This window comes from Eurytemora carolleeae, unplaced genomic scaffold, assembly GCF_000591075.1.
Source record: "Eurytemora carolleeae unplaced genomic scaffold, Eaff_2.0 scaffold491, whole genome shotgun sequence".
Classification (NCBI taxonomy): Eukaryota; Metazoa; Arthropoda; class Copepoda; order Calanoida; family Temoridae; genus Eurytemora; species Eurytemora carolleeae.
Window position 1 is genome coordinate 225,115 of NW_019396410.1, and position 11,150 is coordinate 236,264.

General features: G+C 33.2%; 1 protein-coding gene across 2 annotated transcripts; it reads left to right on the forward strand.

Moving 5' to 3' along the window:
* Nucleotides 1-154: 154 nt before the first annotated feature.
* On the forward strand, nucleotides 155-10,710 carry LOC111702779 (cytochrome b5 reductase 4; the record flags this gene model as incomplete). 2 transcript variants are annotated; one of them, XM_023474552.1, is given in 11 exon segments in its annotated part: nucleotides 155-308; nucleotides 1,057-1,124; nucleotides 2,444-2,530; nucleotides 3,014-3,090; nucleotides 3,487-3,568; nucleotides 4,647-4,695; nucleotides 5,042-5,178; nucleotides 5,724-5,774; nucleotides 6,506-6,593; nucleotides 10,068-10,121; nucleotides 10,651-10,710. In XM_023474552.1, coding segments are annotated over 11 exon segments (893 nt in total), but the record flags the coding sequence as incomplete, so codon positions are not given.
* Between the last annotated feature and the right edge of the window lie 440 nt (nucleotides 10,711-11,150).

The window sequence follows — 11,150 nt, forward strand, 5'->3', positions numbered from 1 at the left end:
CTTATCACGAAACTCAGTTTATACCAAGAATTTATGTGAATACAATATTGTTTGCAAAACTTGATTATTTTTTCTAGAAATGAAATGAGTGTTTATTTTTTTTATTTGTTGTTTTTTTAAAGTTTTAAATTATAAATATTAATGTTTCAGATTTTTTTTTCAGAAAATATGTCCAGACCTGGGAGTCCAAGCCCTACTCCCAGTGTGGGGTTAATGTTGCCCCCCCTATCCTCTCCTCCGGGTAGAGGGGGTCTGATGCCCCCTCGCCTCCCCTCCAACCTTATAGTTCCCACTGCTGGATCTCTTAGGAAATATTAATATTCTTTACATCATTTATGAAATCAGAATGAAACTGAAAATTTATTTTATTTCTTAAAATTTATTTTAAAGGTATTTTCAATTTAGTTTAAAGTGAAGATGCACGTTTGATTCACAACGATACTCTTGCTTCAAGTGTTCATTATTAAGGTCTTACCTTTTTTCAGCCTCATAATTACATTTTTATGTTGATTTTTAATAATTTACAGTATTCAGCCCTGTATCAGAAATTGCCCGCTCACGAAATTTTCTCTTTAATTTTTCTTATTCGAATTCATGCATCTAAGTAGACACATGGAAAATAAAAGTAATATAATTATTTTGGACGAAAACTTAATCGGTATCACATCGATAAAGTCTTATGTTAAAAATTTGACTTGTTTTTAAAACTCAAAATTCCCGGCTTTGCTGCATGAAACTTCTGATGACTATTTTTTTAGCTTTTAAGTTTTTTTTAAAGAAGAAAAATCATTGATATCTCCGTATACAACTGTTCTTCTAACAAATTTAGATTTTTGTTTCCATTTTGGTAAATGACTGTTAAAAGGTGAAAAATTCACGGATAGAATTAGACAAAAATGTCCAAAGTTGAAAACTTTAGAATAATAAGAAGAGAAAAAGCATTATTTAATCTGCAGATAAAGAAAAAGAGTGGAATAAATATTAACCCCGATATCCACGATTCAAAAGTTCCCAGCTCAGATGTTATTTGTAATGAATGTAATGATATTCTGAAAGTGTGCCGAATCCTGGCGGTCTGTTCCCGCTTCCAAACTCTCAGCAGCTAGCTTCAGGCTCCGCTACAGGTACTAATAACTTTTTATATCCCTAGTGCCTCAATTATCTATGTACAGTGAGATAGTTCGTTTATTAATATCGTTCGTTCGAAAAAAATTAATCATTTTTTAAAAGTTAATTAGAAAATATCGTTCGTTTAGTAAAATATAAACGATCTGGCTGATTTATAAAATGTAAACAATCTTTGACGTTTTAAATCGTTCGATTGTTTTTTGTACGTTTTTAAAAACCGACAGTTTTTTATTTCTCTGAAAGATCCAATTCTTTCGTTCATCTTTCCTTATTTTTTCTCAACGACAACCGTTCACGAAAAATTTTGTTCGTTCACAAAAGCGATGCCCATCTCTGTAAATGATGGATCACAAGATGCCCATCTCTGTAAATGATAGATCACAAGATGTCCATCTCTGTAAATGATAGATCACAAGATGCCCATCTCTGTAAATGATGGATCACAAGATGCCCATCTCTATAAATGATAGATCACAAGATGCCCATCTCTGTAAATGATAGATCACAAGATGCCCATCTCTGTAAATGATAGATCACAAGATGCCCATCTCTGTAAATGATAGATCACAAGATGCCCATCTCTATAAATGACAGATCACAAGATGCCCATCTCTATAAATGATAGATCACAAGATGCCCATTTCTGTAAATGATAGGTCACAAGATGCCCATCTATGTAAATGATAGATCACAAGATGCCCATCTCTGTAAATGATAGGTCACAAGATGCCCATCTCTATAAATGATAGATCACAAGATGCCCATCTCTGTAAATGATAGGTTACAATATTGAATCTGCTTCCATTTTGGTATTCGCTTCATCGCCGTTTTTCAGAAATCATACAATTAGAGCAATCAGTATTTCACACTTTTACACTGACGAATTGTTTTCTGCAGATAGAAATATAGATGAATTCTATTAATTATATAACCCTCTATGCAAGAGTTCAGAGTTACTCCTAACACAGCGCACACTAGAACTTGCAGATGAATGCAAGCGGGTTGTGATGAGTTTAAACATATTTTATTTTATTTATCTACTCGACGAACACGAATTTTTTAAGCGTATCGATGAATATCGGGCATTGCCCTCTTTGCATGGAGGGTGACATGAAATTACGCTTACAGTCCCTTTAAAAATAAAGATTGTAAAATAAAAAAATTGCTATAAGAATCAAATTTTTAAACAAGTTTTAGGTAACCCAAGTAAAAATTGCTCATAATGATTACTTTCAATTTTCGACAATCCACGAAAGAAAGTTGCTCTACACAAAGCATTATCTTTAAATCATTAATCAATAAATCACACTTTTAGGTATTCCACGAAACAAAGTTGCTCTGCAGAAGGGATTCTCTATAATGGATTGGGTGCGGCTTACAAAGTCTGGAAAGGATTTAACAGGTAGCTGTATAAATATCAGAAGAAAAAAACTTGGAACATTTTCGCGCTATTATTAAAATGACCTGAAATGTTTTTACAATTTCTAGATACCTTATGACAGAAAATAAAAATTAAACGAGAGAAAAATAGACAAAACGTTTTAAATTTTTGCCAAAAAATGGTTTAAGCTATTTTCTGGAACCAAGGAATAAAAAAAAAGAATCTCTAGAATTGACAAGGGTCAACCCAGACCGAAACATATTTTCAATAATTTATTTATCATTAACACAAAATTTTATATCATATTTAACAGTTTAATGACTTATTATACGAACGGGATGTGTGGCAAAAAAAATGAAAAACTGGAGATATCTGTTTCCCTTTGTCTTTACCCATACCTGAAAATTATATATTTACCGAAAGGTGGTTTAAAAGCCTTCGAACAAATTTGTAGCTTTTTAGTTCTGTATAAAACAGGAATAAGGTTAAAAATCGTATTTTTAGGTGTTGGAGGGCCTCGAGTTAATGGAAAAATACGGGAAGTAACACGAGAAGAGCTTGCAAAACATAAAACTAGGAAGGTGGGAGATTTGTCTCACGCTTTTACTATTTTTGATTCACTTTCTTATATAAATTGGAGAGAATGCGTTCAAGGGACTGAACACGTTTTTTCAAGTGACTCTCTTTTAGAAGATTTACGATGAAACCCTTTCAACCGGTATCTGAGTAACAAGGATGAAGATGTAGTCTTCTTTCTGAAAACGTTGCTTTCTGACAACTGTTTTTGCAAGATAAATCCGAAATTCTCTTAAACCACAATTGATAAAAATCTATTTTCAATCAGCAAAATAAGGATATATCCCGCATGTCTCAAAACACAAAGGTTTAAAGGGTTATAAATCGGACATTTCCCTCTTTAAATGGGTCACTTGAAATTATGTCCACAATCCCTTTAAGAGAACGTTTTCTTCCCCTAGGACTCGTGGATGGCCCTGAACGGCGCTGTGTACAATGTAACGGCGTACATGAATTTCCATCCAGGTGGTTGGGACGAACTAGGCAGAATATGGACAATATTTTTATCCAGTAGTTTATCTATAATCTCTGTTTGTCTGTCTGTCTGTTTGTTTATCTGATCATAATTCGGGAACCCCTGAACCGATTTGTCTCAATTTTTTATTGGGGAACTCGGGAGACCTACGGGAATGTTCTTAGTCCGGTTTTGAGATTCTAAGTTGAGTGGGTCGAATTTAATAGCAAATATTTAGTTTAGCGGTAAAATCGTTCAAGTGCGGGTGAACGGCGGGAGTAGCTTTTATTAACCTTGGCAGCGCGCTGGGTTCCCAAGCTAGTATCTATGTATATAAAGTTGTAATCTCTGTTTGTCCGATCATAACTCAGAAACTCATTAAATGATTTGCCTCAAATTTCGATTTAAAAACTCGGGAGAACCACGGGAATGTTATTTGTCTGGGTTTGAGATTCAAAGTTGAGTAGATCGACTTTAAAAGCGAAATTTATTTTCAACCAAGTGCGGGTAAATGGCGGGACCAACTATTACTACCCTGGGCAACGCTGGTTTCCCAAGCTAGTCTTAATATTTTCTCAATAGATAGGTTTTACATACGAATTACTTTTCTCCCTATTGTAGCAATAAATTGTATTAAAAAAACATCGCGTACTTTGCGCAAACATTCCTTACATACCGGGTATTATTATTTTTGAGGAGGTGCATATAGGCAATGGGTATAATTTTGCAACAAATTTGCCCATTGCTCAAGTCTCACCACGGCCCCTACCCTTCCTAAAAAGATTTAAACCATGCTTTGTTTTACCTTAAAAATAATTGGTGGTTTTCTTTTTAATAATTTTTTTAAATTAAATTTTACAATATTTTTAAATGTGTTTTTTATTCTAAACTTATTTTAATTCATATTTTTCCAAAGTTTTTGAGAACTTGTGATGAGTTGAATTTTTAGCTTCATCCCGCGACCGGCGGGATTTCCGACGTCCTAGCTCCCTCGTACATGAAGCTATTTGGCTGGCAATCACAGTTTTGAAATGGGCGAGGGCCGCAAACCAAAAATTGAAATATTGGAGTCTTTTGTTTTAATTTGAGCCTTAACTCTGATTAAAGTGAAGGGAGCTGGTATAGACGCAACAGATTTATTTAATGAGGTTCACAGGTAGAACTAAATCAATCAATCAATTAAATCAATCAACTCAATTATTCACCATTTAATCATAATTATCATTATCCATTATCATTGTCATTGTAACTATAAATTGTCATTGTCATTGTAATTATTGTTGTTATTGTCATTACTATTGTTATTGTTATTATTATCATTTAAGTAAAGAAAATGGATTGAAATGGATCATATGGGACTCTTTAAAATTGTTTCCGCTTATTTCTTTGCTATTTATTTGTTTTTACAATTAATGAGATTTAGGTATAATATTAAAAATTACATTTTTTAAAATCTTTCGATGACTCCGAAGTACTGGGTTGAACTCTATCTATCTATCTAGGTGGGTGAACTATGATTCAATGTTATCATCATGTCTTGTTGGTAAACTGGTTGAAGGTCCGGCCCCTCATCTTGCTCCCCCTGTCCCTCCTATTCTTCTTGATGAAGATCAAACAGATAATCCTTCACCAATATCAGGTATATCATTAAAAAAGCACTGCCCGAAAACTAAATTTTCAACGCGGGGGGGGGGGGGGAGGCACAGAACGTTTTACTCTCCGGGAAATTTAAACAGTGTGCAAACATAATTTAGCATCTTCGTAGGAAGCTGATTTTTTGCATGTGAACTCAAAAATATGTGCTGTATAAGCATTTTTCGGGTTTGAAATGATGTGATAACATGAATTCGACAAACAACATGTAAAAACTATGGCGGGATCACCCAAACGGTAACAGCTTGCTGCCTTTCAAAACCAAAAAATGTACATTGTACAACACATATTTTTGAGTTAACGTGCAAGAAATCAGCTTCCTACGACGATGCTATGTTATGCACACTGTTTAATTAAATTTGTTTTTAATCTTCATGACAGAAACAATCTTAAGAACTGACAAGGGTCAACCTACACCGAAATATATTTTCAATAAAATGTAAAACATCTACTTTTTTCTCTCTACAGAGGTTTGGTCCATCACCATCACCTAATTTGAAATAAATTAAATGTGTTATCATTTCCAAATAGGAAACTCAAGATTTTTCAAAATGTTTACCTCTTTTTGTTCCTCTATACCAGGCAAGATTGCTAAATTTAAGATATGCATGTGAGAAGCACGTTTTAAAAAAAATATTGCGGCACGTTTTTAAAGATCTACTTTGGCGGCACGTTTTTAAAGAATATTTTTGCAGCACGTTTTTAAAGATCTAATTTTGTGGCAAGTTTTAATGAACTATATACTGGCACGTTTTAAAAGAACTATTTTTTTGGCACGTTTTAAATAAGTTTTTTAACCTTAATCCAAATTTTTCAAACAAGTTTTTACAGTAAGAATTTTTTCATAACTATTGACATTTATTTTGAGAAAAAAATAAAGCACTGTATACTATTCATAGTAAGAGTTTCAAACTAAATTATAATTAGTTGACTGGTGTTTTTCAGGAATGTTTTTTTCTTTCTCCATTTAGATTTGCCACAAGGTTTTAGTCCAAAATCATTTGTTAAGATAAAAAATAATTTCTACTTTAAGAAATTGAGTATTGTCACAAATCAATTTTTCCAATCCCTATATCTTTGCAACCTGATTGTGTAAATTGATTGATATTTTAAACTCAGATTATTTGATCTAACAGAATTCAATTATAAGGTATACGATATTGGGTTGCAAAGATAAAGGGATTAGAAAATCAGAACTTTTATGACTTTTCTTTCAAACGTGGCCAGCCTTTTCGAGCTGTTTACGTTTTGAAGCGAAATCCTAAGCGACCTTATAATACCATAAGATTTTAATTTGTGATTTTGTTTTTCAGTGATACCACCGATTGCTGTACGACCTGTTCCCACCTATGATTTCTTTCAGACTGATAACAAATTGACGATAAATATCTACACAAGAAGGTTAGTCTTCAAGATCATACAATTTATAATATATTGTGCTACCCAAAAAAAAAACTGTGGTAAATAACTTTTATTATTATAAATAGCTTAATCAAGTTGAAAAACAGCAATAATACGTTGATTTTCAAACTACTGGAAAAATTGTTTGCTTTATCATTTATCGTATTCGATAAATATTTTGGGTATCATTATATGTAGATAATGTAGATTAAAATTATAAACACTTAATTTTTTTGTTTGGGGTGGAATTTTATTGTAGATTTTCCAATTCTTTAAAAAATGCTCCCTTTAAAGAAAAAACGAAGAAATTTAAGTTTTGTGAATTTATATTTTTGATACTTTATTGATCTATATCACATCTAGTTATTTTATAAAACTAATTTACTGTTTTCTGGACCATAACTCCCGGCAGTTTGTTAATGTTCTGTCTTTCCAGTCGGATAGATTAGTGGAACCCAACTTCTCTTTGGGCCCTTTATCCAACATCTTCCCCTCCTCCCCGTCGTTGTTCTTGTAGAGGAACAGAGCCTGCTTGTCTGAGTTCTCCATGTTGTAGTTGATCTTCCAGAAGTTCTCAGTGCCTCCGGGTTCATAGCGAGGGTTGAATTGTATACTCAGGAACCGCATGGTTCTTGTTAAAACTGGTTACTGGGGTCTTGCCGCTTTTCGGAGTAGATTTGAACAGTTATGAAGTTGAGTATGAACAGTCAAGGGAGTAGATTAGGAGTGGATTCTGAACAGCTAGGGAGAAGACTGGGAGTGGATTCTGCTTTGGTTAATAAGCTATAGATTGGATTTTCCAGCGTCTTCTCTGTTAGGGAGAGAGTTCTTTCCAGGTTTTCTTCTTCGGGGTGAATTCTGCCAGAGATGCTACTGCTGAGTATTCACTGCCAGGGAAGGAATTCTTCTGAGGTTGAATAATTTAGGAGTGGATTTCTATTAGCTTTTACTGCATTAGTTATCGATGTTTTTGAGTGGATACCGTTTATAGTAGATATTCTGGAGTAGGTTTACACCGAGAATCCGTAGTCTAAACTAAACTGAACAGACTATGGTTTAACTGGCGTATATATAGACTCCCCCCCCCTCTAGCTCGCTGGTCAATTGGGCTAGATAGAGGAGGGCTTTCCTTCTACCATGTGTACTCTCGTGTTTGGTCAATAATTTGTGCTTAGGTATGAGGAGAAAGGGATGGGGGGGGGGGTAGATAGTGGTCAGACTATTTAAAAACGTAAAAAATGTATAAACTAATAAGGAATTTAAGAGACAATTAGGAAAACAGAATATTTTTTGAATTTCGTTGGATATGACGGTGATTTATAAAATATATCTTTTTCTCACTTAATAAAGATTGGATTGTCGAGAATTCTCCCTTCACAGATCGTGGTGTGGGGGGGGGACATATTCGAATATTTTTAGGAAATCGATTTTATGTTTTAGTATTCATTGATCCCGTCAAGGCCTCTTAAACATTCCCCCCCCCCCCCTTGCCTATTGTTGAATGGTTTATATTAATTAATATTCGAATATAGAAAATTTAAAATCGACATTTTACATTTTTTCGGATTTTATAAATTTATATTTTCGAAATACTTCTTTAAAATAGTGCTTTATAAAGATAAAATGTTTTTTATTCTTTTTTCTCCCCTTTTCGGGCCCCCTTCCTTTGGAAAGAAGATTATGGTGCTGGTTAAACCAAATTTTCGAATAAACACGTACAGTGAAAACTTTTCATTCAGCCTGAGTAATTCTGTAATTCAATCCAATTAAATTTTTTAAATTAATATCTTGGCTTCTATAATGGATGTTTCTGAGGAGATGCGATGCGATGCGATGTGATTTGACCACACTAAACCTGAATCTTTTTGTATATATAAGTTTTTTTCATATTTTGTCATAAATATTTTAAAGATGATTTTACGCCGCCTGGCTTTGTTTATCTTTGCAGTACGAATTGTGTCCAGATGTACACACTGTCATGACATCCTATGACGCAGTTTCTTTTCTTTCAATTAGCTGTCCAATTTACGTTCGGATATCTTTGGAATCAAATCTCCAATTTTTGGTTCTAGTGTGACTGAATTTCTAAGCTTTTTCGTAGAAAATCTGATTAATTTCAGGATTTCTAGCTTGCCCCCCCCATCCCTCTACGGTCTACCTTGACCTCTCCCCTCCCCATTACGTAATATTCAGTATGTATAATCCGACCCCCTTCCTTATTACGTCATATTCAGTCTTTCACTATGTAATCAATATAACCTGCCCCCCCCCCCCTAAATTCCCCGCTCTCTGTCGAATCGATTCATAAGGTCGACTTTGTGTAACTGAAAAAATATACCTTTACCATCAAATCACAAAGGGCGGGGGATGACAATGGACTCCAGTAATGGATTGGAGGTTTGAAAGTCCTTTCCGTGTCCTGGTTTTTTAGTCTGGACTTCTTCCTTTTTTTTAAGTTGTATAATAGTTAGGGGTTTTAGAATCCGTTTTCTAAATAATCCTAGTCTAAAATTGAAGATTAAGAAAAAGGCCCAAAATATTATCTAATCAAAAACTCTGTTTTCAAACTTTTTTAATTATGTAAAGTTAGGTTAGGTCATAAAATAGACGATTTTATGTAAATATCTGCAAACAAAAGATACAGCTAAAATTGGTGTGGGAAATTGAGAAATGGGCATGGTCCAAAATAGGTTAAAAAACCTTTCTGATCTAAAATTGTGTTTTACAAACTTAATGACTTTTTAAAATAAGATTATAGAGGACGTGAGTCAGACTCTAATGAAAACGCATAAATAACTTCCATTATATATATTTCTTATAACTTATTACTAGAGGGTTCAGAACTAGAGTCAATATCGATATCACACGTGAAGATGTTTTTCAGTACTATAGTCCGTATCTGTTCTATCTCATTCTGTTGAATCTTGTGGAACTTGTTTACCGCGGCCAGGCATCGTCTTCCACAAGATTAAGTTTTAAAAAGATAATTTTATTTAGATATCGCCAAAAAAGTTATAGTTAGGAAATCTAAGACATGTTTTAAAGTTTTCTACTGTTCTCTGATACTCTTTCAGGCAATATCAAAAATAAATATGAGCTAGAGCCTCAATTTCGAATCAATTTTAACGATTTTGGACATTATATCTACTAAAGATTTCTGATTAAACGGTGTGAACTAGAGCCGTTTCTATCATTCTTGTGTTCAATTTTACTAAGATATCCCATTAAAATGAAATTATCTTTTTTAATTGTGTCTCTATATACGTGTGAGCATCTTCTCTTTATACAATATAAAACAATAACAAACAACAAAAAGTTCGCGGATTTAATAATATTTTTTCGCACATTTTTAAATAAAAAAATTGAGCATTTATAAACCTTTCCTGGGGTCAAAATAAGGGCGCACGATCGGTTCAGCCGTTTTGATTTCTATTGGATACACACAGACATATATAGATGTTATATTTTTTTCAGGAAAGGTTTGACCAAAGAAAACTTTATTGTAGATAATTTTCTTCATTCTGTAAGGTAAAAAAAAAATTCGTCATAATGTTAAATTTAAGTGGTTGGAATTGTTATTGTGAATTTTGTATTTTTATTCCTTAAATAAGTATTGTTCCTTTGTGTAACAGTGTCTTCATCTGACGATTTTTCTACAGGGTTAGTGGTTACCCACACAGGATGAGATTGTAAAGACGACTAAGAACTCTTATAATATGACCATCCAAAGGTTAAATTAAGTCTTTTGCCTTGAATATATTGTCTTAAAATGACTTTTTTTATGATTTGGCAAAGAAAGAAGAAAGTTTACAATTGCAGGAAATCTAACCATCGTCTCTGAAGTCTCATATTTAACGAATAACACTAACCCTGTAGAAGAAATCACATACATATTCTATAAAAAAATGTCACCTTTATATTTATCTACCAAAAATTCAGTTAAGTAAAAAAAAAATTCTAAAACTTTTTTACTTTTGCATTTAGGGTTTTTTTTAAATATCCAAAGGGATTTCCAAGTTATAGAAAGTGACGCTTTCAAATCATGTTTTTCATTCAGGATTGTTTGTTTGTTTCCTGATAAAACCGGTTTTATGTTTCACCATGAACTCAGCGACAGGTAAAAGGAACTGTATGTCGGCGTAATTTCAAATAATTATCTATTTATTTAGGGGCGGCATGTCCAATTCACACCATTACCTAAAGCTTTGTATGATACAGAATGCATGAGCTGTCTTTGAAAAGTGATTATTTTCATTTGTGTTTTCTTCAAATTTGGACTTGCGATTTTCTTCCCCAGAAACAAATGATAAAATTCTTGTCATTTAACAATTTTAAAGCTAGGAAAACGATGTTATCTTCCACATTATTGATTTAATGGTACGTTTGTGAATCCGCTATGTTCCTCTTAAATTAATTAAATTAAAATTTGAACAACAGATTTTATAGATAAATGCTTAAAATATCTCCACAAGTTTAAATACTTGCACAATGTAGAGTGGTATACACATTTTAGGACTGCTAGAAACTTGTTTCTTCAAAACAATACACTGTACAGTG